Source organism: Scylla paramamosain, chromosome 18 (assembly GCF_035594125.1).
Source record: "Scylla paramamosain isolate STU-SP2022 chromosome 18, ASM3559412v1, whole genome shotgun sequence".
NCBI classification, from domain to species: Eukaryota; Metazoa; Arthropoda; class Malacostraca; order Decapoda; family Portunidae; genus Scylla; species Scylla paramamosain.
In genome coordinates, this window is record NC_087168.1 from 13,107,304 (window position 1) to 13,134,730 (window position 27,427).

The following is a 27,427-nucleotide window of genomic DNA, read 5'->3' on the forward strand; positions in this document are numbered from 1 at the left end:
TGACAAACGATCCAGTCATTTACTTGCTTTAATGCAGTTAACCTGTAGTGATAATTAATATGACATCAGCAAGAAGAGTATGGAACTACAACATATCATGTACATGCAATCAATACAAAGAGGCATCATAAGAATACAATCTGATTCCATAATAATGAAAGGCAATACGATTGCCATAATACATAATAATATGCAATACACGTATAATAATTCTCGGTGTACCTTTAATATTCAGTGGTTACTTAGACAGTTATTTTACCACAACGTAACATGACTATGAAGGTCAGTGTAGCATGGTTTGAGTTGTAACACATCTCTAAGCCAGAAAACTACATGTTAATTGTAGCTAGTCATAAGACATGGAGTCGATTCTCTGGGAGGCACTGACATAGATGCTGACAAGAGGCTTCCTGAGGGTGGAGATAGCTGGGCACACAGCCTCAGTGCACTAGAGATACCTTGTTTCTGTTCTGATTTTGTCATAGGATGTCATGGCTCTCCGTTCCTGCACAAGAGGGTCTTTGTCCTAAGCACCAGACCCACCATGAGCCTCCTAAAAGGGTCATGCTGACAGGGCTGGGTCAGCAGTTTTCATGTAAACATATGCCTCCCGACAGCGTTAACTACCAGGCTGCAGCGCTGGCAACTACATTCTACAGCTTAGTCCTCCTCTCGCACAACTTCACTATCTTTTTTAACTACTCCATTTAACTCAGTTTCCTTATTGTTACACATCCTTCACATGAGTCTCTCACCACCAGCCTCACAAGACTTAGTGAGGTCATTACAGACCAGTATCACTTAACAGTGTAATAGTGAAATTGTGTGAAAGCTTGATAAAAATAGATGGATGGATTTCATAAAAATTTATGATATCATTATCTAACAACAAATATGGGTTCAGAAGAGGGAGATTGTGTGTAACCAAGTTGATGTGTTTCTACTCAAGAGTGATCGATATAGTACAGAAGAGAAGTGGCTGGGCAGATGATATTTACCTGAATTTGAAGAATGGCATTACCAGTGGAAGAAACATGGTTTGATAATGGAGAACTGATATGGAAGTTAAAAAACAGAGGAGGAATTTTAAATATTGGACTACTGAAGTTGCTTGACAACTTCCTGACAAATAGGGAAATGAGGACGAAACATCAAACTGGTGCCTTGTGATAAGTAGAGTCCCACAGGGGTTGGTTTTGTATCCAGTTATGTTTATTGTAAATGACATGATGGATGGAATAACAAGCTATGTGAGTCTTCTTGCAGGTGATCAAGGACGAAACATCAAACTGGTGCCTTGTAATAAGTAGAGTCCCACAGGGGTTGGTTTTGCATCCAGTTATGTTTATTGTAAATGACATGATGGATGGAATAACAAGCTATGTGAGTCTTCTTGCAAGTGATGCAAAACTTCTGAAAGTGGTGAGGAATGATAGTGATTGTGAAGTACTACAGAGAGATTTAGATAAAGTATGGGACTAGAGTAGAAGATGGCAAATAGAGTTTAACCTTGGTAAATGTATAAAAGTGGAATTTAGCAAGAGTGGCAGAAGATATATAGTACGTAGGACTATATGATGGGAAATGAAACTATAAAGAGAGTGGCTGAGGAAAAAGATCTGGGAGTGACTGTGGTGGAAAATATGTTGCTAGAGAAGCATATAAACTAAATAATGGGAGAAGTTCTTAACCAATAGAGAAACATACAGACAGCATTTGTATATTTGGATGAAGAAATGAGGAAGAAAATAATAGTCACAATGATACGACTGAGGCTGGAATATGCTGTAGTAGCCTGGTCGCCCCATGAGAAGAAACAAATAAAAAAGCTGGAAAATGTAGCAACAAAGATGGTACCAGCACTCAAGGCTCTGCCATATGAGGAAAGACTCAATAAAATGAAGCTTCCAGCATTGGAAGAAAGTTGTAACAAACACTATATATATATATATATATATATATATATATATATATATATATATATATATATATATATATATATATATATATATATATATATATATATATATATATATATATATATTGGAACCTTGGTTCTTAAACTTAGTTAATTCTTGAATGCTGTTCGAAATCCAAAATGTTCAGAAACCGAAACTGTTTTTCCCATAAGAATCAATGTTAAATGGATTTATATGATGGCTGCTCCACAGCATCTCCAGCTCAGAAATTTTTCTCAAGTCACCAGAGGTTTCTGGTTCACTGCCACTGATACTATCCAAGGCCAGTCACTTTGTTGTTAGGATTGAAGCTAATATTGCTCTGTTTTTGACTTACCAAATCACATGGGTTCAGTGTCTAGGATCCTCATGGGTTTATTCAGCTCTTACTCAATTACTGAGCAGGCAAAGGTGGGTTTCAAGTGGGAAAATCACAGTGGTTTATTCAGCACTTCTCGCCTGTCTTGAGGCTACAAGCAAAACTCCTTCTGATGTGGGGCCACAAAGCAGACTGCTCGCTTCCCATACATGCCTGCAGCTTCCTCCAATCACTTGTCTTATAAGATGCCAATGTGTAACTTAAACACACATGATAACTCACACACACACACACACACACACACACACACACACACACACACACACACACACACACACACACACACACACACACACATATGCTTCCCTAACTAATACAAGTAAAACTCTTTATTAACTCATACATTCATGCACACTCACAGTTACACTACCACGCCTCATCCACAAAATAAATATGACAATGTGCAAATGTCATTGGCATTCCCCTAGGTGCATCACTGCCGTTTCTTCAGATTATATGGGCCAAACATATAGGTTATACATACAGCAATATTGACCTTCCGGCCATCTATGCAGCATTATTTATCTAGAAAGGATGTATTGAATGTACTTTGTGACATGAAACTCAACAGATTTTGTTTAGACTGTGCAGGTATTCTCTTTGTCATTGACCTAGTAATGGAAGCCTTACAGAGTGACACAGAGAGGAGCAACCCACTTACTACCAAAATGAAGGTGATCATAACACTTAGACATCTTGCTGCTGGGGAAAGCTACTGGGAAAATGCAGTTGTGCAGTAGTGATGGCATTGTGAGTCATTGAGAGAGCCACAGGTGGCTCAGGATTACTCCAAAGCAAGCCAAAACATGTTTGTTTACTTTGAGACTCTTCAATGGGATCACATTTATTTTATTTCGAAGTTTGAATTAATGTCTTACCCATTGTGTCTCTTTTCCAAATACATAAAAATGATGGAAATATATGCAGAGAGACTATAGATTATTAATAAATAGCAGCTTTTGCTTTGTCTTTTTAGTATTTGAAATCAAGTAACTTTATTCAAGAACTGAACTATGGTATGGCAGCCAAAGCAATTATGAGTTCACAATTTTGTTCAAAAACTTATTTATTTGAAAAGGGAGTGTTTGGAAACCAAGGTTCCACTGTATGTATATATATATATATATATATATATATATATATATATATATATATATATATATATATATATATATATATATATATATATATATATATATATATATATATATATATATATATATTTGTGTATTTTAGTGGCCTGCTCAACCTTAGTGTGTTTGGCTGATGGCTGCAATAAACTTGGTAAGAGCAAGTAAAAGGCCACAGAGTATGCCACCTTCTCACATATTTTTGAAAGGTGGTAAGGTTTTTCTCCTGCGGAGGCTAACCTAACCCTCTGCAGTGACGTCACAAGCAGCTAACTCCTGATTGGCTGCTGATAGGTGTCCAACCACCCAGTTGAGTTTTCCCCCATTAATTACGTTGTCCACAGTGTGTATTTTCAATGTGTGTGATGTGTTGTACCACCCATATAGAGGTGCATTATGCAAGTGCAGTGCAACTGGTCAAGACTTGTCCTGTTTATTGGTCATAGTAAGTACTGTATTTGTCAGCATATTAGACAGACCTCTGCATAAGACACCCCTATTTTACAGGGATGTTTTGTGGAAAAAAATGTTATTATGTTTTATCATGAAGTTAAGGAAAAAAATTGTAGTTGTCTGTGTGTTTAGCTAGTTGTTTACCTAGTTGTGAAATACAGGACAAGAGCCACACTAGGCTCATGCTGTCCTGTCTCCATATCAACTTTTATCTAGATTTTCTTTAAATTTATGAATTGTTTTTGCACACACAGTCTCATCTCATCTTAAGTTCATTCCACACTGTTAAACTTCTGTGGGAGAAGCTATGTTTCTTGATGTCTCTTCTGCAAAACACTTCTTTTCAATTTCCTTCCATGTCCTCTTGTGTCTCTCATATCAGGTATCATGAGGTCTTCTCTGTCCAACTTTTCCATTCCTTCCAATATTCTATATATATTGCTATCAAATCACCTCATTCCCTCCTTTTTTATAGTGTAGTCAGGCCCAATCTCTTCAACCTTTCCTCATAACTATACTGTCTTAAGCTTGCAGGGATTTTAGTTGCAGCTCTCTGGATTCTTTCTAACTTTCTTTTATCCTTTTTCAAACTTGGTGATCACACTAATGCTGCGTACTCCAATCTCAGACATATCATCGTTGTTATCAGATTTTTTTTTTATCATATCTTCATCAATATAGGAGAATGCTATCTTGATGTTTCTCAGCAGATTATATGTTTCTCCTATAATTTTGTTTATGTGCTTCCCAAATGGCAAATTATCAGTAATGATTACTCCTAGGTCTTTTTCTTCTGATCTTATAAAGATTTTCTCATTCCCTAAGTAATAGTTGCCAACTGGTCTTCTCGCACTTTTTCCAAACCTCATCACACTACATTTTTTAGCATTAAACTCCATGTTCTACCTCACTGACCATTCATTAATCTTAATTAAGTCCTAATTTAAAGCATTGCAGTCCTCCTCATTTGTTACTTTCCTCATAATCTTAGCATCATCAATGAAAAGGTTCATGTAACTTTCTACACCTTCTGTCATATCATTTACATAAACATAATAGGTGCAAGTACCAAACCATGTGGGACTTCACTTATTATTGTTCTCCAATTCAACTTGCTGCCTTTAATTACTGTCCTCATTTCTGTGTTTGTCAAAAAGTCAGTCATCCACTTTAACAGTGATCCACTGAGTTCTCCAGTTTTTTCCAATTTCCACATTAGTCTTCTGTGCTGAACTTTATCAAATGCTTTTCTCAGATCTAAGTATATGCAGTCGGCCCATCCATCTCTTGCACTATATCTATTACTCTTGAGTAGAAACTTATCAAATTCATAACACAAGATCTTCCTTTCCTGAAACCAAACTGTTTCTCTGTTATCACCTTGTTGTCTTCTAGGTATTTCACCCATCTATTCTTGATGATCTTTTCACAAATCTTTGCCACCACACTTGTGAGCGATACAGGTCTGTAATTTAATGGATCTTCTTTACTTCTGGTCTTGTGAATGAGGGTAATATCTGCCCGTTTCCAATCTATGGGTACTCTACCTTTTACCAGGATGGTGCTTATTATATTGTGTAGCTGAGACTAATTGTGAGCTACACTCTTTTAAAATCCAACTCAATACACCATCAGGACCCATTGCTTTCCTTACATTCAGGTCTTCCAACATATTCTTTACTTCTTCTACTGATGTTTTAATTTCCTTTAGGTCGGTCCCTTTTTCTAATGCTGTCCTCTCGCCTCTGAAATCATTTTCCATAGTGAACACTGAGTGGAAGTATCTGTTAAACACTTCAGCCACCTCTTTTGGGCCTTCCACTGTCTCTTCTCCAGTTTTTACCATACTTATTACATCTTTACTCTTTAATTTTCCATTGATGAATTTATAAAATAATTTTGGTTGGTCTTTACATTTCTCCACAACATTCTTTTCAAAGATTTTCTGCTCATCTCTGCGAGTTTTGACATTTTATTCCTCTTCCTTATATAATTTTTCCACAGGTTCAATCTCTTGTTTTTCATCCACTTGTTCCATGCTTTTTCTCTATCCAATCTAGCTGTTGCACATCTGTTGTACAACAGATGCACACATCTGTTGTACCAATCCTTTTTGAAAAGATTCTCTGTTGATTTTTTGGGTACGCATTTCTCTACTCCATTATTATAAATCTCCAGGAAAGCTGTCCACTTTTCCTCTGTGAATAACTATGTTCCAGTTCACTTTGCTGAAATACTTCCTAAGTTGTCCAAAGTTAGTCTTGCTGTAGTTTAGCCATTCTCTTCTGTGGTTCTCTTTTCTTATACTGAGGTTATTATCCATAACTGTGAACTGAATCAGCACATGATCACTTTTTCCTATTGGGTTTATGTATTTAAGGTCTACTATTTCTTGTTCCTTGGTGAAAATTAGATCAAGCCTTGATGGTGCTTCATTTCCCCTAAATCTTGTCATCTGTAACCCATTGTGTCAGGAAATTTTCAATCGCCAGGTCTAGTAGCTTGTTCCCCCCATGATGACTCACTGCCTTCTGTGGTCCAATTCTCCCAAGATATCTCTTTATAGTTAAAGTCCCCCATCATGAGTATATTGTCATATTTCTCAAGCAGTTCTACCAAACATGTCCTTGTGTCCTCAAGCATTTTCTTATATTCATCCTCTCTCCAAGAGTTAGAATAGAGGGGGAACATAAGTCACTACAATGTTAAGGTATCTTCCCCATATTCTGTCTTAAGCTTATTTTCAATACTTCTGCCTCCTCCACCCCATTTGTGACAGATTCCACTAATAAATCCTTCCTAACTCTTGAAAGAGTTCAAGTCATAGGAAGGAGGAAATACAGAAGTAGGCGGGGAGTTCTAGACTTTACCAGAGAAAGGGATGAATGATTGAGAATGCTGGTTAACTCTTACATAAGAGAGGTGGACACAATATGGATGAGAGAAAGAAGAGTTGTGCAGCCTGGCCACAAGAAGAGGGGGAAGGTTTGCAGTTAACAAGATTAGAAGAGCAGTTATCATGAAAATAGCAGTAGAAGATAGCAAGAGCTGCAACATTGCTGTGATGAGAGAGAGAGGTTGAAGACAGTTAAAGAAGAGTTGATAAGATGAAAAGTTTTTTATTCTTCCCTCTCCAAAATAGTGGTGTGAGTGGAAGCCCCCATACACATGAGTTAAACTCCATACATGGACAAATAAAGCCCCTTTACAGAGTTAGTCCAGGGGGGGGACTAGCAGAGACAACACTGAATGTCTAACTTCATAGAAGCTGCTTTAGCTAGAGATGAAATGTGAAGTTTCCAGTTTAGATTTTAAGTAAAGGATAGACCGAGGATCTTCAGTGCAGAAGAGGAGGCAGTTGAGTGTCATTGAAGAAGAGGGGATAGATGTCTAGAAGCTTGTGTCAAGTTGATAAATGGAGGAATTGAGTTTTTGAGGCATTGAACAATACTAAGTTTGCTCTGCCCTAATCAGAAATTTTAGAGAGATCAGAAGTCAGGCATTCTGTGACTTCCCTGCATGAGCTGTTTACTTCCTGAAGGGTTGGACCTCTACAAAAAGATGTGAAAAGTGCATAAAGTGCATGAGAGTGGATAGGACTAGAAGTTTGGTTTTGATCACTGGTGAATAATAGGAAGAGAGTGAGTACCAAAACCTATAAAAGAGTATGTGTTTTGCTCTCACATCTAATGTGGTGCAGTGCTGTAGCTGTGCAGTACTACCATCACATCTAAAACTTTTTTTTTTTATGTAGGAGGGACACTGGCCAAGGGCAACAAAAATCCAACAAAAAAAAGACCAATAAGATGCCAGTCCCACACTGCATGTGTGTATGTGCTCTCCTCTCTCTCTCTCTCTCTCTCTCTCTCTCTCTCTCTCTCTCTCTCTCTCTCTCTCTCTCTCTCTCTCTCTCTCTCTCTCTCTCTCTCTCTCTCTCTCTCTCTCTCTCTCTCTCTCTCTCTCTCTCTCTCTCTTCCCAGCCCTCCTCTTCCTTCCATCCTTCCCTCCCCTCTCCCTTCCTCTCCCTTTCCTGACCTCCTCTCCCTTCCCCCTCTCCTTCCATCCATCTAAGAAATCTGATCCCAAATCTTTTGCCTGAGTACTTGGCACTTCACAATTCAACTTGTACACAAGGAAATACAGTTATAAAAGTTAGTTAACCAGAGATGTAGATTATTGAAACAGTATTATAAAAGAAGGTATCCAGAGGAGGCAAATATTAAAAGAGCAGTGCAGCGATTTGAAACAATATATAAAGCTGCTGATATAAGAAAAAATCAGGATCTGTTTTTATATCTTTCTGTTATTCTCTCCATGTTTGTTCATTGTTTGTTACTTCCTTCTTGTGTATCTATTAATCATCAGCTCACCCATCTGTATCCCTTATCCATCAACTTGTCCAGGTGCATTACTGTGTGAACACCTTAACACCCAAACCCCATTGTTCTCAGGTTCAATCAGGTGCGAGGAGATGAGGAAGGTTCATACATATGCACTGCTGAAAATGATGTTGGTTCCGTCACTTCCATGGCTCTGCTGGAGGTACAGTCCTTGCCCATCATTAACATTCGTCCTGGACCATCACCATACATTGTGCGCACTGGAGACACTGTCCGCCTTGAATGCTTTGCAGAGGGAGACCCACCACCTTCAGTTTCCTGGAAGAAGTTGCAGGTCAACTACCCAACACCAGGGTGAGTGTCTTGCTTTGTGATATTTTGTGTTGTTCTTGTTTTTGGTGTTTATGTAGGTGTTCATTTCTTGATATACAGATTCTCTTGAGTTTTTGCTTCACCTTTTCAGTGAAAATGGCAGCTGGTAGATAAGAACAGTGACCAATCTACAATGTTACTATTTACTGTGAAGTGTTTTTGTCTGCTTTATCCTTGCTTTGTCAGGGCCCGAATTCTGCTTGCCAATTTATCCATTTAGTGTCTCCTGTTGTATGGAAAAGTCACTGAAATGAGTTTCTTCCTTCTCTCTTTTCTGGCAGCCATAGCGTGTCTGGAAGATCTGGTGTGACTGAGTATACAATCACCAGTGTCTCAAAGGCCGATGAAGGTATTTACTTGTGCTCAGCTGAGAACAGTGCAGGTATGTGGAGACAAAGAATATTCCAAGACTTATTATGATGTAAGTTATCTGATTTTATTGTTTTTTTTTATTATCAAAGTAAAACAATTATTATTCAAATCCTGATTTTTACTGAGAATTTCATAAATTTTCTTCTAGATATAATGAATGTTATTCATAAAAATGTAGTACATCATGCATTTCCTATGAAACTGTTGCTCTTGTTTGGCTCTCCAGTGATTCAGCTGCCACGTGTTTACTGTTACAACCAGTTAGTACCTTCATAGTTACACGTTATGAAATTCCTCTTCAAATGGAGGTCATATTTACTTTTTTTTAAAGATAATATCATTCAAGTTGATTGAAGACTTGTAAAAAAAAATAGAAAAAAGTATCATTGTAGTTTTATGGATAAAGAAATTATACAATTCAGGCTTGACTGTGTTAGGAAATATTTCTTCTCAGGTAGAAAGATTAGCTGTATGGATATGAAGGTGGTGCATGTAAGCAACAACACTAACTTTAAGAACTAGGCAAGTTGTTTAAGAGGATCATTATGTAATTTCCTGATTATCAGTATATTGTCATGATTTTATTAATGTGAAATGTGTGCCAACCAAAACAATCTTCACTCTTTGTAAGGTTAATAGCCTGATGTTTGATTCTGAAGAAAGCTAAAATAAATTTTTCTACAGAAATATTTTATGATCTTTCTCTGCTGTTACTTCTTTGTCATTTGTGTGTTTGCATATACATTTTGTGATTGCCAACACCATAACCTTTCATGCAGGAACAACTGATGAGAGATTGCAGTTGCTGGTAGAAGATGTACTGCCTGGCACTCTTCGCCCTGCTGTGCCTCCTCCAGGCACCGGTGTTAGTACTGGGGGTGGTGGAGTTGTGTACATTCCAGCAGGAAGCCCCTATGAATTCATGTGCTCAGGAGAAGGTGAGTTTGATGTATTGTTTGTGCTAATGCATTAGTTCTGTATAGTTTATTTCTAATGCCACATGGAAAGAACGAGAAAAGTCTGCTATATCTTTCTCGTTCATGTTAGTCTACAGAAAGATGAGAAGTAAGGAAGGGCATTAGGTAAGGTGAGAACCTATATATACGTACATGTGAGAATTCACATGTATATATTTATATACAAACCTTCTTAGGCTAAAGAACAATAAATAGTGAGCATATGAGAATAGCTTTAGCATGATAAGCTACTGTATGCCTAAGATGAAGACATCCACTGTATTGCAGCATTAGATATTGTCTGAAATTTATCACTTAGGTTTTATCTCTTACTTCATATTTATCGAATCATTTGAATTTTTATTCTGTTTATTTTCCTAATTAACATTCTGTATTTCATTTGATATATGCCAATTCAGATTATGTAGTGCAATTTTTCGAATGTAATATAATGATGACTCTCACATATTGCTACCTACTACACACAGGGCCAGAGAGTGACCAGCTTGAGTTCTCCTTCCGTCGCAGTGACAACCGCCCACTGCCACAGGGATCTCGGACCCACCAGGGTACTCTTTACTTAACTGTTGTGGATGAGTCAGCCTCAGGGGAGTATGCTTGTGTGGGCCGTGACCGCGTCTCTGGAAGCATTCTCTTCACCATTTACACCACCATTGAAGTGCTTGGTAAGTGGTGATGTTTTGGAGGTACTGCCTGTTTACTTGATCAAAAGGGACAAGTTTCTCATCCATACTAATTAGTTACTTCTTAAACCGTATGTGATTTTACTTAATGGAAGTAGAATTACAGAAAGATTAAACTACTTGTTATTGGTATTATTCTTCAAAATTAAGTTCTAAACTTACACCAGACCATTTCATTAATCTTGAGGTGAAGCTGTAGCTGTCAAGACATTAAGTGTGGATTCATCTAATTAGTTGTCAAATACAGCTTTGGAATACATTCTTGACTTGCAGCATTTTTTACTGGTAATGAATTTATGTAAACATTAAACATCAGTATTTATTAATAATCATATGTAAGAGGGGGAGGGAGATCTGGAAACCTAACTCCTTTTCTTCTATTGAAACTTCTATTGAAAATTTGTCTTGCTTGAAACTTGTCACATTTATGAGTCTAACTATCATGTTAGAGTGAGGGTTAACTGTGTTACACACACACACACACACACACACACACACACACACACACACACACACACACACACACACACACACACACACACACACACACACACACACACACACACATACATTCCCCTACCTGTCTACTACAACTAGGTAAAACAACTAGGTAAATGCACACACACACACACACACACACACACACACAGATACACATACATTCCCCTACCTGTATACCACAACTATGTAAACAACTATGTAAATACACACACACATGCCAAGACAATCCATAAATTTAAAGAAAAGTTGGATAAAACTCAATATGGAGATGGGACAGCATGAGCTTAGTGTGGCTCTTGTCCTGTATTTCACAATTAGGTTAATACACACACACACACATACACACACACACACACACACACACACACACACACACACACACACACATCAAGCCTGTCTTTATGTCATTATGTAATGTTTGTTCTGGTGCTGCATCTCTTCAGGAGATTCATGTGCTTCCCGAGGTACTCCATTCGTATCTTGCTATCATTGTACTTGTTGTTTTGGGTGTAATGTAGCTGACCTTGTTTTCTTCCTATTTATTTTTCTTTGATTTGTTGCACTTTTTGTTACTCTTATGCAAAGCTCCCTTCCTCTCATCCCTTCCTTCCCCTCTCTTATTTATCTTCTTATTACCACCATAGTTATTGCTGTAATTGTTATGAAAATTCTCACTCACTTCTATTCTCACTCAGTTACTAATGACCGACTGAGGGTGAACAAAATATGTCACACCTTTACATATTCTTATCCATAAGATTCTCTCTCTCTCTCTCCCTCTCTCTCTCTCTCTCTCTCTCTCTCTCTCTCTCTCTCTCTCTCTCTCTCAAGCTGTTTCCATTTTTTTTTTTTAACTATTGCTTGTTTTACTAATTCACACACCTCAATTTTGGACAACTATGATATCTGGGAGTAAAACATTTTGTCAGTAGTCTGTTTTGTTCTTCCATCACTCTCTTGAAAATTTTCTTCAACTTGTAGACATATTTTCCTTCTTGAAGTTCTCTTAGCCATGTTTTAGCAGTAATGTCAATATTCCCTTGTTTGTCTGAACTACTTATTTGACCTTTGCCTGCCTGCTTGTTGAGTGGTCCTTGAATTAATAACTTTGAAAAGTTTTTTGCAATTTCTGATTCTGATTTTGAATGTGATTTTTTCTCCTGTTGATAGCATGGAAGAATGGTGTGAAGAGTTGTAATAGCATTCTTGAATTTAACCATTTGGGGACATTGTGTTGTTCATAGTTATGTCTCTTTCCTTTGTGAATTAAACATTTTGAAGAGCATCTTTGTTTAATAGTCTCAAATGAAAAGTATGTGATAAAAGTTCATTGTATTTTTGGGATTGAAAATGATGATTTGTGGTGTTCAAGTTTTAAGCTCATGGATGTTGTTGTTGTCTTTTCTTTTGACTGATCCCATCTCACAATGGATGCCAACCAAGCTCGAGGTTAGTGTTATACTCCTTCCTTGATAAGTGCATAACATTAGAGAAGAGACCAGTACACTGAGTAGGAGAAAGATTTTGGTTATGTGCTGTGTGTGTGTGTGTGTGTGTGTGTGTGTGTGTGTGTGTGTGTGTGCATTTAGTTGTATTTGTCTAATTGTATTGTACAGGGCACAAGCCAAACCTCATTTTGTCCTGTCTCCATAAACATATTTATCCAGTTTCTCTTTAAACATGTGTACACTGTTTGCCACAAACACCTCTTCCTTCAAATCATTCCAGATTTCAATAGCTTTATGCGGGGAGCTGTATTTCTTGACGTCACTCGAACATCCACTCTTTTTTATTTTCTACCCATGCCCCCCCTCGTCTGTCTCTCTCCCTCCTCCATCTGTGGTACCAAGTCATTTCTGTCTATTTTTTCTATATTGTTTACTAATTTGTGCATCGTTATCAGGTCTCCTCTTTCTCTTCTTTCTTGTAGAGTTGGTAATCCCATCTCTTCAAGTCTTTCTTCATAGCTTAAGTCTTTCAATTCTGGTACTATCTTTGTCGCTATCCTCTGTATTCTTTCCAGTTTCCATGTATACTTTTTCTGTGTGGAGCCCAACTACTGCTGCATATTCCAATTTAGGTAATATCATGCTTGTTAAAATTTTCTTTATCATTTCTTTATCTAAATAGTTAAACGTCAGCCTAATGTTTGTTAGCAAGCTGTATGTAGAGCTGAATATTCCATTCATGTGCCTATCAGGTGATAGTGTGTCCTGGATCATTACTCCTAAATCTTTTTCTTCATTACTTTTCTTTATTATTTCTCCTCCCTTTTTGTAATTCCATGAAGGTCTCTTTTTACTTTTTCCTGTTTCTAACACATGCCATTTTCTGGCATTAAATTCTAGTTTCCATCTTTGGCTCCATGCATGTATCATGTCAATATCCTTTTGTAACTCCTTTCAGTCATTTTCATCCTTTATTATTTTTATTATTTTTGCATTATCAGTGAAAAAGTTTATATAACTATTTAGATCCTCTGTCATATCATTTACATATATATGAAACATAACAGATGCCCACACAGATTCTTGTGGTACCCCACCTGTCACTTTGTGCCAACTTGAATTAGTGTCTCTGATTACTGTTCTCATTTCCCTTCCTTGTAAATAATCCTCCATCCATCTCAATATTGCTCCCTTTAGTCCTCCTTCATTCTCTTAACTTCCACAGAAGAGTTTTGTGGAGAACTTTATCAAATGCTTTTTCAGGATCCAGGCATATTGCATCAACCCATCCATCCCTTTCTTGCACTCCAGTTATTACTCTCATATTATAAAGCCCAGTAGATTTGTGACACAGGATCTCCCTTTCCTGATTCCAGATTGCTTTTCTGGAATTTACCTTTTCATCTCTTAAATATTGCACCCATCTATCTTAAATTACTATCTCACAAAGCTTGCTTTCAATACTTGTTAGTGACACTGGTCTGTAATTTAATGGTTCCATTTCATTCTCCCCTTTGTATATTGGGAATATGTTAGCTCTTTTCCATTCCATTGGTACTGTTCCTTCTTTCAACAAGCTGTTAAATATATCCCATATGGGTTCCTCCATTTGTTTTCTCCATTCTTTTAATATCCATCTAGTCTATAGGACTTGATCTAGTCCTATAGTTTTTCTAACATCCAGCTCTTCCAGCAGTTTCTTGATTTCTTGTCTCTTTACTTGTATCTTCTGTATTCCCTCATTATGTGATACTACTTTCGATGCCATAAAATTGGTTTCCTTTGTAAACATTTTTTAATTTGTTTATGTCATCCTTATGTTTCATTTTTCCATTTATGTATTTGTAGAAGAGTTTGGGTTCTTCCTTGCATTTTCTTACTATGTCACTTTTAAAATTTCTTTCTTCTTCTCTTCTTATTATACCATATTCATTCCTTGCCTTTCTGTATTCTTCCCTGGTATTTGTGTTAAATTTTCTCATTATTTTCTTCCATACCCTGTCTTTTTTCTTTTTTGCTTCTACACACCTGGCATTATGCCATTAATGTTTCTCAGTTTTCACTTTATAACTTTACACAAACTGTTGCACCCTCCTCTTTATACTTGGTCAAAAATATCTCATATTTTTCTTGCACTACTTTACTTTCAAACAGCTCTTTCCAATTCATTTTTCCATAAGATTTATTAAGCCCTGCAAAGTTTCCCTTAGAATAGTTCTGTCCCCTATTTCTAAATTGTTCGTTCCTGTGAAACACTGTTTCCTCCTGTAGTACTATTTCTATTGTTACTTGATCAATTCTTCCCATTGGACTCAGACAATGTATACTTAGTCTGCCTTCTGGAATTTTTGTAAACACTTATACTTAGTCTGCTTTCTGGAGTTTTTGTAAACACAAAGTCCAACCGTGATGGTTCTCCTCTGCATCTTGTCGGCTCGTTCACCCATTGTCTCATTGTATTCACCATCATGGTTTCTATAACTTATTCACTCCATGACCTGACATTTTCTTTCACTTCCATCTCCTCCTAGTTAATTCCTTTAGTGTTGAAGTCATCTACTAAGAGCACTTTGTTTCTTTTCCTTATCATTTTCTCTATCCTATTTCTTGTTTCTAGTTGCATAGTTTCATATCTATTGATGTCCCATACATTAGTTTTTGGTGGTATGTATGTCACAATAACTTTCTTTTTCACTTCCTTTGATCTTAATCACAACACAAAAGTTTCTAGCATTCCATCACCATATTCCACTTCCTCAACAACAATATCCTCTTTTACCAGTATCATCACTCCTCCTCCTCCCTTTCCTTTTCTGTCTTTCCTCCATGTACTATATCCTTCCTTTGCAAATCCCAACTTATTTCCTCTTTTAGTTTAGTTTCTGTTAAACATACCACATTTGGTTTATTGTTCTTTAGGTAGTCTTTAAGTTTGAGTAGGCTTGGCATCAAATCATCTATATTAGTATGCACAATCTTTAAACTTATGCTTAGTCATCTTGTGTGGCATCTTTGTGCCACCATTTCTTCACTTTCATGTCCACAGCTTTTTCAAATGAATCTCCTTGCTTGTTCCTGTGTTCTCTCCTCATTTTTTGACTGGGGGTCTTCTTTCAACTCTTTCAGTTTACTTCTCTCTTTGTTCATGTCTCTTTTTATCTATATTTCCTTCATTCCTTCTACTTTTGCCAATTTTCCTGTTCTTTGTAACACATGTTCTGCCACTGTTTTCGACATGAATCTTATTTTCATTGGTCTTCTTCCATTTTCGCTGTACTTACCAATCCTATAAATCTCTTCAATTTGTTCAACTGTCTCTTCTCCTTCCTTCACCACTTATGCTATAATTTCCTTAGGCCTTTTCACTTCTTCTTTCTCTCTATTTTCATGGGTAGGTTCTTTTTCTTGACCCCAAATACCACCACACACATCTTTCTCTGTACCATGTCTCTCACAAGATTACTTTTTTCCCTGTATTGTTTTAATCACTTTCTTTTCCATGACCTTATTGTGTTCCTGTTGCTGTTGCCTTATTATCTACTCCATATCCACCGTTGTTGTTTTCTCTCATCTTTCCAACTTTTGACTTCCTCTGTTACTAATTCTTTTACTTTTCCAACCTTGATCTCTCTTGTAAAGCTTTCTTTAACTTCTTGTTCTCTTCCTTGAGTTTCTTGATTTCTTCACAGTACTTCTTGTTTAAGCCCACTATATTTGTCACCTCTTCTCTCATTTCTTTGTTTTCTTTTTCTCTTTCCATTTCCCTCCTCTTCATCTTTATTATATCACTCAAAATCTTTTTTACATCTTCACCACCCATCTCTCTCTCTTCCTTCCACGTCTTTATTATCACTGCTAAGATATGTATTTCTTCTCTTATTTTCACATTTTCTATGAGTAACACTGAAGTCCTCATCCTTGAATCCTTCAAAAACATTTACTGTGCCAGCTGCCATCTTTCCTGTTGATATCACAGACAATGTTTGCCTTTCACTACTCTCTTATTTTACCCTTCCAGCCACTTCCCAATTTACACTTCACTTTCCCTGCCCTCACACATCACACAATTTCCTATTATGAAGACAGGACTCAAGCTTGGCCCTCCTGTACAATCAAAACCTGGGTAGATCCTTGGAACTGCTGTGAATGCGTCCAGTCAGCTAGGTGCTGTGTGTGTGTGTGTGATTCACCTACGGTCATCTGCTGGTCACCCAGCCAGCCATTACCCTATGGAAAGAGCCCAGAGCTCATAGTGACCAATTTTTGGGTAGGACTGAGACCACTGACACACCACACACCAGGACAGCAAGGTCACAATCCCTCAGGTTACATCCTGTACCTACTTGCTGCTAGGTGAACAGGGGTTACACATTAAGAGGCTCCCCCATTTGCCTTGCTGCACCTGGGATTCGAACCTGGACCTTCTCGGTTGTGAGCTGAGCGTGTTCCACTACACTACGCGCGCGTGTGTGTGTGTGTGTGTGTGTGTGTGTGTGTGTGTATAACATGAACATGAAAATCAATCACTATAGCCTTGTTCACTTTTGCTGTATGAGTACATTGATGTGAAGTACTTAATAGGTATTCCTTGTATCTTCCTCTCAGTGATTTTCTACACAGTCACTACTATACTACTTCTCCCTTGCCAGCCGTGCTTAGTGGTGAAAGGTGGACTAAGGCCTTGCCACACACCAAGATGCGTTGACATTTCTGCACTAATGAAATATGTACAAAAAACCTCAAGTGAATCGAGGTGGGATGACCTTGAGTTGACTGGAACCAGTGTGATGGGCATAACAAGGGAAGGTTAAGCATAAGCTTGCCAGGCCCATTACATTGGTTCTTGTGAGGGGAAGAGAAAGCACTCTTACTTAACTCTCACTTGCCGTATTGATTACACCAAAACCCATGCATTTGAACTTGAGGTTTAGGGAAGATCATTGGTTGACATCTCTGTTTTAGTTAAATGAATTCCATTTGCTATTTCTAGAAGAATGTATCCATCATTGGACTAAGTGAGACTTAATGTACACTTATTTTATAGTAATCCATTGTAATGCCTTCATCTCCTTCCTGCATATTTTTTTAGTTTTTTATTTATTTTCTTTAAGCTGCTGCCTTGTACAACCTTATTATGGCTACACTATTAGGGAGCATTCTGAACACAGTAGGGTACATGTCATTAAACATGATTTGTTCCAGTGTAGCATTTGTTATGGCAAATGTCCATTATGGTGACCGAAGAACCTATGAGAAAAAATAATTAGTTCGAGGGAACCAGAAATTAATGCAAAAAATTCTACAATAAAAAATAAAAACATCAAAATGAGCACGTTTCCACTAGTACATTTGAGGTAACACAATAGATATATACAGTACCCTCCCAAGTTTCACACCTAGTCCTAGATTCTTACCATCCCAAATTTCACGCATCATCACCCCAATGTATGCACTGCTTTGACAAGTATTGGCCACATTTTAGCTATTGTCAGCATCATGCGTATACATATAGTAAACCCCCCATAAGTTGGAGCGCTCTCTCTCTCTCTCTCTCTCTCTCTCTCTCTCTCTCTCTCTCTCTCTCTCTCTCTCTCTCTCTCTCTCTCTCTCTCTCTCTCTCTCTCTCTCTCTCTCTCTCTCTCTCTCTTCCTTTTCCTTTTGACGTTTTCTGGAGAACTATTTCACCCATCTCTCTCTCTCTCTCTCTCTCTCTCTCTCTCTCTCTCTCTCTCTCTCTCTCTCTCTCTCTCTCTCTCTCTCTCTCTCTCTCTCTCTCTCTCTCTCTCTCTCTCTCTCTCTCTTTCTGTTCCTTTTCCTTTTGACCTTTTCTGGAAAACTATTTCACCTGTCTCTCTCTCTCTCTCTCTCTCTCTCTCTCTCTCTCTCTCTCTCTCTCTCTCTCTCTCTCTCTCTCTCTCTCTCTCTCTCTCTCTCTCTCTCTCTCTCTCTCTCTCTCTCTCTCTCTCAAAGTAAGAACAGTTCTAGGGATTGCTAAATAGAATGAGACTGATTGAGAATGAAAATGGAATTACATATATGAGAGTGAGAAAGAATGAAGCAAAATTAACATAAAGTGAATGAGGAGAGAGAGAGAGAGAGAGAGAGAGAGAGAGAGAGAGAGAGAGAGAGAGAGAGAGCAAGGTATCACTCCCTAGTCCCTTATCTCTGACAGATAAGGGGGAAGGGAGGTGATGGGGAGGAAAGTTTGAGACAAGATAAAAGAAGGGAGAGGAAAGGAAAAAAAGAGAGGAAAGGACAGGTACTGGATAGGTGAACAGTGGTCAGCACAGCTGGTGAGTTAGTCTTGTGAGGTTTAGTTTGTTATTCTGATTTAATTTTTATTAAAATTTCAGTGTTTGCATGAATGGCAAGTTTGTCTTGCTAGTTTTGGTTCATTATCCCAATTAAATATTTATTAAAACTCCAGTGCTTGCACAAACGGTATGTTCGTTATGCCAGTTTTGGTTTGTTATACTGATCAAATATTTATTAGAATTTGAGTGTATTATTGCAGTTTTACATTATAACGACCATGCAATGACACATACCCTACTGCATAGTATTTGGTTATCAAGTGATCAGCCCTTTTTTCCCTCACTTATGCATTCTTCCTTTTCTCTTTTTATGCCATTTATCTACCTCTGATAAATCTTCCATCTTTTATTACAACTTGCTTTTCTTTTTCCTTCCACATCCACAATTTGTCTCTTGTTACAGGTATTCCATATCTCCTCACTTCATACCCTCTTTGTATCTCTCTTCTAGTTAAATACCTCTCATGCCCTCTGTATCTCTCTCATCCTCTTTTATTCTGTCACTCACTGTTTGTACACTTGTTCCCCCACAGTCCCTCCACGCGTCAGCCTTGAGCCAGCCCGCCAGGTGGTTCGCCCCGGTGAGGTGGTTCGTATTCGCTGCTCTGCCACTGGCCTACAGCCTATTACCATTGAGTGGAGCAAAGATCAGGGACGCATGCCAGCATCTGTCATCATCAATGGGGGAGAACTAACAGTACGTGAACTTTTACTGTCTTTCCTATTCTTGTTAAGCTAAAGATACATTCATACAGAAATTTTATCTGCCTACTATGGAAAATGAAGATTAGTTCTTTTTCCCTTAAATGTTAAGAGAGAATACTTTTGTTTACCTAGTTGCAGTAATTGTGCATGTACAGCTACTTCCTTTAACACTTTCCCTGCAATTCATTAAGGTCTTTCCTGATTACTGACCATCCTGAGATCTTTCTTCTTACTATAGCCATCTTTAAGCATTACACCAGCTAAAAACTGCTAAATCTATTCTTTTAATTTACTGTTTTCTTTCTTGTCAATTTTTATTAAGATTTCATTGCTTCTGGTGCTGTAAGTGTTGCATATCACTGTGAAAGGTTTAAAGGGTGATGTCAGCCTTGCATATTCAGAGATACTATTGATGGAAATCAGTACTTTAAGTATCACATAACACCAGTTTCTGAACAAATGAAATGTCACCCATGAAATTACAATCAGAAATCACTGGAAAATTGTAAAGTAAAAGGAAAAATTTTAAATTTCTGTAAGAAGTGTTTATAGTATTATGCCCTTGGACCCCATAGCTGCCTTTATGTAGGAATTAATACAGCATGATAGTGAAATATGACAATGCATAGCCAAATACACCAAAATACAGTGACATGATGAGGGGAAAAGAAAATGACATGGGAATTAAGGAAGAACATGATACAGTGCAGCCAGGTAGATGTGTAGAAGTTGTTTAGCAATACAGGCACTGTGTATAGAATAAAAAAAAATGATTGAAAAGTTTATCAGTGAAGAGTATGAAAGAGTAACTTTGTGAGAGAGAGAGAGAGAGAGAGAGAGAGAGAGAGAGAGAGAGAGAGAGAGAGAGAGAGAGAGAGAGGGAGAGAGAAGGAAATATTCTAGAGCATACTAGAAAAGTGATGAAGTAAAGATACTGATGAAGTCTTGAATAAGTAGAATGAATAAAATGAGTACAGTGGAGAATTTTAAATATGTTTGAATGATGTAGCTGTTCTTGACTTTAGCAGTAAAGAGGCTGAAAGACTGAGGATACCAGAAAAAACTTATGCATTGTTATAAAGGCATTAATTAGGCTCAAAATCTTTAACAATTCCCACAGTTCCGAGGCATTGCCACCACTGATGCTGGTCGCTACATCTGTGTTGCCCGGAACAGCGGCGGGATAACAAGGGCTGTAGCTGAAGTACTTGTAAATGGTAAGAGCTGGAGGTTTCATTTTGGATTAGCAAACCATTTGATCATAACATCTGCTATATCTAATAACAGACATAACTTAAAAACTCTAATGGGTAGATTAACATAATTTATCTTCAGATGCAAAGTATTAATTGGGAAAACTGGATCACACTAACAGACTTAAAGATAGTGGAATGCTTCCCTCCCCAAGTAGAGTAATCCTTTGTTACTGTAATCAATAGATGAATGACTTAAAAATGTATCTTCTGTGTCTTAGAATGCTGGTGACACATTACACTAACAAATATAAATCATAAAATCTGTGCAACTAAATTTAACATCTGCTTTAAGAACTAATACTTTTGGACTGGTAGATTAATTAGCCATAGCACTTACTCCTGGTTTTAGATACAAGCTAAGACCAACAAGTGCAAACTAGTAGGATGACCAACCTTAAAATCTTATCTGTCAGATGCACAAAGGCAACAACCATACATTTCATGCTTTCCTCTATGAAAGACAACTGTTCTGTGAAAATTCATAGAGAGCTTTTATAACAATTATTCCTTCATGGGATCTCAATTGTTTTTCAAAGTTCAAGAAGCAAAACTGTCTGTGAATCCATTATTTGCAGTTTAAAATGTTATTAATACTCTAATTTGTGTATAGAAGCTCAAAAGTTTTTAGTGGAACAGCTAAAGAAATATAGGTGTTGTCATTTGGTTTTATATATAAACAACAGCTTAACAGCTTTTGGTGACACAAATTAATGTGTGCATTAGAACATTAGAAACAATACAGTTTCTGTATGTTATCAGAAAAGTTTGCAGATTATGTCAAGAACCATCTTAGGACTATAAACTAACAATCCTTCACTCTATCTCAAGAAACTCTGCCGCTTGTTGGTGAAGAAGACCTTGAACGTCTCCTGTCTCTCAAAGGTTATATTAACATTCTGACTGCTGTCATGCATGCTCCTGTCTAGATGTTTACATAACACTGGTCTGCATGCTATTCTCCAGTATATGGAAGATGATCATGGTTATGTTATATGATTGTACTCTGCCTTTGGCTAATCTTTGGAGACATTTACTATACAATATCTCATGAATTAGTGCATGGTACTTTCCAATAAGCTGAGAGTTATGTGATTTACTTTCTCTTTATATTGGAGATATATTTCTCTTACAATTTATCCCATAATATATTGCATGTGTATGAGGAAAGGGGAGCACTTGCATGTTTTCTTACTGTGTTACACTAGCATCATTATGAAACATACTGTAACCAACCAGCATACAAGGGAAGCCAGAGCACCTTCTCCGGAATCACAGAAGGCCTCTATTTTGATGATCTTGAGGATGGTGACGTTGACGAAGATGATTCATCCTCCACTCCTGATGAGGGCTACTTCCTTCAAGTGGAAGAGATCATGTGTAAATTTATTTGTCATAATCGCTCCATCTGCATCTCACCTCTGGAAATGTGTGATGGAAAACCAGATTGTCCTGATGGCGAGGATGAGGAAGGCTGCTACTTTGACAGCCTCATTCCAAGTTAGTCACACTGCCATGTGCTCCTGCTGGTTACTGTGTGTGGGGCTTGTTGTGAAGCTATGACTGTGGCAGAGATACCAACATATTACCATTCACTTGCTCAGAGGCTGTCAGATATTTCTAAGGAAGTGCATACTATAAAGAATGAAAACCTAATTTTATAAAGCATATTATGGGTTGACCAGCAAATGAATGGCTATATGTATTTATTTTGTGTACTACTTTGGGAATTAATGGGGAAATTCACTGCTATCAACTGCACAGCAGTGTGCTAATTATACCACCTTCACCTCATGGCTGCATCACTCATCTTTGTGTTACTCCTTGGGTTCTTTGTATGCCTTTCTTCTATGCCACTTGATGTAATGATGATGAATATGTATTCATTCCATGTGAACTGACATATCAGATTCAAATGTATAAAATAAGCATACATAGAAATATATCACTCTTTTATCAGGGGCTTTTCAGTTTTGAAATCTGTCTCTCATTGTACTCAGAATTTAGAGAATCCACTGGCTCTTTTACCAGCTTCATGGTATTTAAATTTATTATAATCAGATATCCATGACAGTCATGACTATACTTGATTTAATGTTGACTGAAAGTCAACTGAAGTTACATTTCCACCATTGCCTACCTGATCAGCAAGAACTATCTTGTAGTCAGCACAATTCATGACAAGTCTTCTTTTATAATCTGCCACACCCCAAATTACAAGTGTCTGAAGTTTTTTTTATGTTGGAAGGTCCTTAGAGCAAAACTTTGATGCACACTGTTTGGTGTCTGGCATCATAACCTTTTTATCCCATCCCTGGACCAAGAGGCAAGCTGGTGCAGGTTCCAAGTGATCTGCTGGATAATCATTAAGGAATCATGGAAATTAAGAGGTGGTCACTGTGATGTAGATTAAGTTTTTCTTGTGTGACCAGCCCTTCTCTACCTGTGTAAGCATTGCTTACTTGTTGCTATCATGTAATGACATAATTTCTTGAAAGAATATCATCTTTGTCATTGTTTTATGCTGATGTGGTGTGGAGTGATTTGCTTCTTAATGTCAGATATACCTAGTGATTTATTGAGTTGATTATCATTCTACCTCATGATGATTGGATCATAAAATGCTATTTCTGTAAATCTTAGAGATTTTCAGTGGCAATTGTGCTTTTGTAGATTCACTTTTTCTTTCTCTAAACCCATACATGAATGTTAGATCAGTTAGTAATATTGTGCCACATCATTGCAGACTTTTTTGGGAAATGCAAGAAGTGATAATTGAACGTTTGCTGCTTCTGTGTCAAATATGATCAGATACTTAACAGGTGGAGTCATCCCTGATCTGAAATGTTAGGATTGGAACTATCCTAGATTACAGAATGTTTTGATTCCAAGTCACTGGTACATATTGTGTAATGAGGTGATTGGAGGACTGAACCCCAATTTAAGTACAAACTTTGTTTCATAAAAAGTTTATTTATATGACATAAGTTATTTTATGTAATGGTATTCATAACTTTGTACACAAAATTGTTTGTGTATATTTATACTAATGGGCAGTTGTTTTTATAGGTGGTCAGTGATTATCTCACACTGCCATCATTCCTAGCTCTTAATTTTTGTGCTACTGTACCATTCCCAGCCAGTACTATTCCACACTTACCTCACACACATCATATCAGATCCCTACACAGTGGAATACGTGACAGCGCACGGTCATTATAATGTACAATTGCAATAACGCACTGAAATTTTAATGTATATAATTGTAATAATGAACCAGAATTGGCATAATGAACTCGCCTCTTGTGTGAACACTGGAATTTTAGTAATAATTTAATTGGAATAATGAACCAAAATTGGCAAGATGAATTCACCATTTGTGCAAACATTGAAATTTTAATAAAACTTTATTCTGAATAACAAACTAAAAACTCGCAAGACTAATTCACCAGCTTTGTGAGCCTCTACCTGCCTATTTGGCGCCTGTCCCTTCTTCCCTTTTTTTCCTTTCCTCTCCCTTCTTTCGTCTTGTCTCAAACCTCCCTTCTTGTCACCTCCCTCCCCATTATCTGTCAGAGATAAGGGACTAGTGAGTGATACCTAGCTCTCTCTCGAGAGAGAGAGAGGGAAGGATGGATGGACAGAAAAGGGCAAGAGAGAGAGAGAGAGAGAGAGAGAGAGAGAGAGAGAGAGAGAGAGAGAGAGGGCTCCAACTTAGATGGGATTTATTATATGTATATGTGTGACGCTGACAATAGGTAAATGTAATTGATACTTGTCAAAGCAGCCTAAAACTGTGGGTGATAATGCATGAAACTCAGGATGGTAATCATTTAGGACTAGGCACAAAACTCAGGAGGGTACTGCATATATTTGTTGTGTTATCTCAAGTGTAGTGGTGCAAATGTACTCATTTTGATGTTTTTTTAATTATGGATTTTTTTTTTTAATTTTCATGTTTAGTTTTTTTCCATAGGTTCCTCAGTCGCCATAATGCACATTTGCCATAACAAACGCTACATTGGAATTAATCATGTTCATTGTCACATACCCTACTGTATGTGTTACAAACATCACACCATGAAAGATTTCATAACAGTGAAAACCTGCATGAAAAAAACATTGTTTCCAGCAATGTAATTCCCTATAATAAGAATTTGCCAGATAATTAAAATTTGTTCTGTTTGTGTCAATACAGCAGGAAGGTCATAAGGTGCAAGTTAGGATCATGAGAGAATCACTTATTTCATCAAGAAACTGCCATGAGCCTGGATCAAACTTGCAGCATTACAGCCCTCAGTCAAACACTGTATATGTCACAGAGCCAGTCAACATCTGATTCACAGAAGAAATCCCTACCTTTGAAAATCATCATTCTTTATGTTGAAATTTCAATTCTTAGACCCATTACAGCTGCTATTGCACAAGAAACATTTCCTCAAGGAAATCTGTGGAGTTTCTGGGTTCCAAACAAACAAAATAGTTAATTTGACACAAGGATGCATGTTTCATTTACTTGTTCAATTTTTGTGGAAAGAACTGATGAAAATTAAGTTTTAAAAGAAAATTACCTGCATAACAGTACCTGAAATGACAGGGTTGATAAGAAACATATTGTCATTTCTACAGGTCTGGTAGTGACACTTGATATCAGGAAAGTGTTAGGGGTTCATGTGGCTATGGGTAATGTAATTTTCCATTTGTGGCACCATGTCTGTGCTCAAAATCATTTAATGTCAGATATTTTAAATTCCACCTCATCAGATATGGGATGCTCAACCTGTATTTAATTTTCATTCTTAAAAGTAGAGAAAGTAATAAGAAATAATGCTGCTTGGTGTGTGTGTGTGTGTGTGTGTGTGTGTGTGTGTGTGTGTTATTTGGATCACAGTGGAATATGTGCAAGATCTAAGTCAATCACCTGTTAACTTTTGCAGTGGTGATGCAAATTTTTATTTAAGGAGACATAATCAATTCCTTTATATATATATATATATATATATATATATATATATATATATATATATATATATATATATATATATATATATATATATATATATATAATTTATTTATTCAAAGAAGCTTTTCAATACCACACTAACATGCTTGTCTTTTTCATTCAACTTTATCAGTTTCATAAAAGATGGTGCCATTCATTAGTTGTAAAGTCAGCAGTTGTATTTGTCATATCTAGTAGTCAGTGAAACTTGTTTTGTTGGGTATACATGTCAATATCATGTAGCACATACAGTAGACTCTTGACTTTCATGGTGGTAGTCAAGGAATCCCTCCTAATCTCCACCTTCAAGCAACACCTGAAGGTGTGAGCTGAGGTGATCCTCACCAAGGTGTTGTTAGTTGGTGGAATGACTAGTATTGTCTGTCGCATGATGTTGTCAGCCTGTGAAGACTCACCCTGTGGCAACAAGATGTGTTTACCCCATTACAAAGTGTGTGACGGCATACCTGACTGTAATGATGCAGCTGATGAGACTAAATGCCATGGTGAGTTGTAGTACTCAGCAGTTATGCCAGTCTTACTTTGCAAGTTGACACATAGTGAGTAAAGTTAAGTCATGTGTTTGACCCCTTCGTTACTGATGAGTTACCATAATGTAGAAAATTTCCATTGAAGTACTGATAAATTACCTCCATAAATCATGGCTTAACTGATAATATAAAGAGCTTCATTTTTCTTTTTCTATGGTTTTTATGACTTGTAATGATAAATTGCCAAATAAGCACATTTTCACAAGTTTTCAAGGACAGTGGGGTGGTGTGGGATGTGGTGGTGATTGGCACGTGTTGTAGCATGTTATCCTTATGTATGTCCGACTGAGTCCAAATGTGAAGAGATTCTTGAAATCGATTTACAAGGGTCAGATGACATTGACACCCAAACACCACAGTCACTACTTCATGCATCCCACTCCTTTATACTCATGGCTCTGTTTCATGTAATATGCATCTTGTAACTAAATAAATTTGAACATGTGAATAAAATATATAAGTGACTAAATGAGGGTGTAAGGATATAAACTACACCCTTGAAATTGAGAGAAGTGAGCAAAAACTTTGATGTGGGAGATGTGGGGTTGGGAATGTCCAATCAGTAACAAAGCTAAGAAGCTGACATGTGACTTTGTGTAATACATTTGTGTTGTGTATTGCTGTAATGCCTCATTTCATATATATATATATATATATATATATATATATATATATATATATATATATATATATATATATATATATATATATATATATATATATATATATATATATATATATATATATAGTGTGTGTGTGTGTGTGTGTGTGTGTGTGTGTGTGTGTGTGTGTGTGTGTGTTTGTTTGTTTGTTTGTTTGTTTGTTTGTGTGAATATCAATGAAATGGTAATTAGATGTTGTCCCCAAATGTGAAATTAGATATAATTTTAATGTAAGTATTGTAATCATCATATCTTTAAAAAAGCAATGATTATCTTGAGAAAGGCATTATGATCTGCTCTGCTTCATTGCCATAATGAACTGTAACC

The 27,427-nt window shown here is 37.1% G+C and overlaps 1 protein-coding gene across 1 annotated transcript in view; it reads left to right on the forward strand.

Annotated features, from left to right (window-relative positions):
- The window catches only part of LOC135109126 (basement membrane-specific heparan sulfate proteoglycan core protein-like), a 359,280-nt gene that overhangs the window by 285,156 nt on the left and 46,697 nt on the right, over positions 1 to 27,427 (forward strand). The window contains 8 exon segments of the mRNA XM_064020215.1: positions 8,372 to 8,614; positions 8,914 to 9,014; positions 9,784 to 9,942; positions 10,449 to 10,646; positions 19,461 to 19,624; positions 20,753 to 20,849; positions 22,125 to 22,385; positions 26,289 to 26,393. Coding sequence (XP_063876285.1) covers positions 8,372 to 8,614; positions 8,914 to 9,014; positions 9,784 to 9,942; positions 10,449 to 10,646; positions 19,461 to 19,624; positions 20,753 to 20,849; positions 22,125 to 22,385; positions 26,289 to 26,393 — 1,328 coding nt within the window.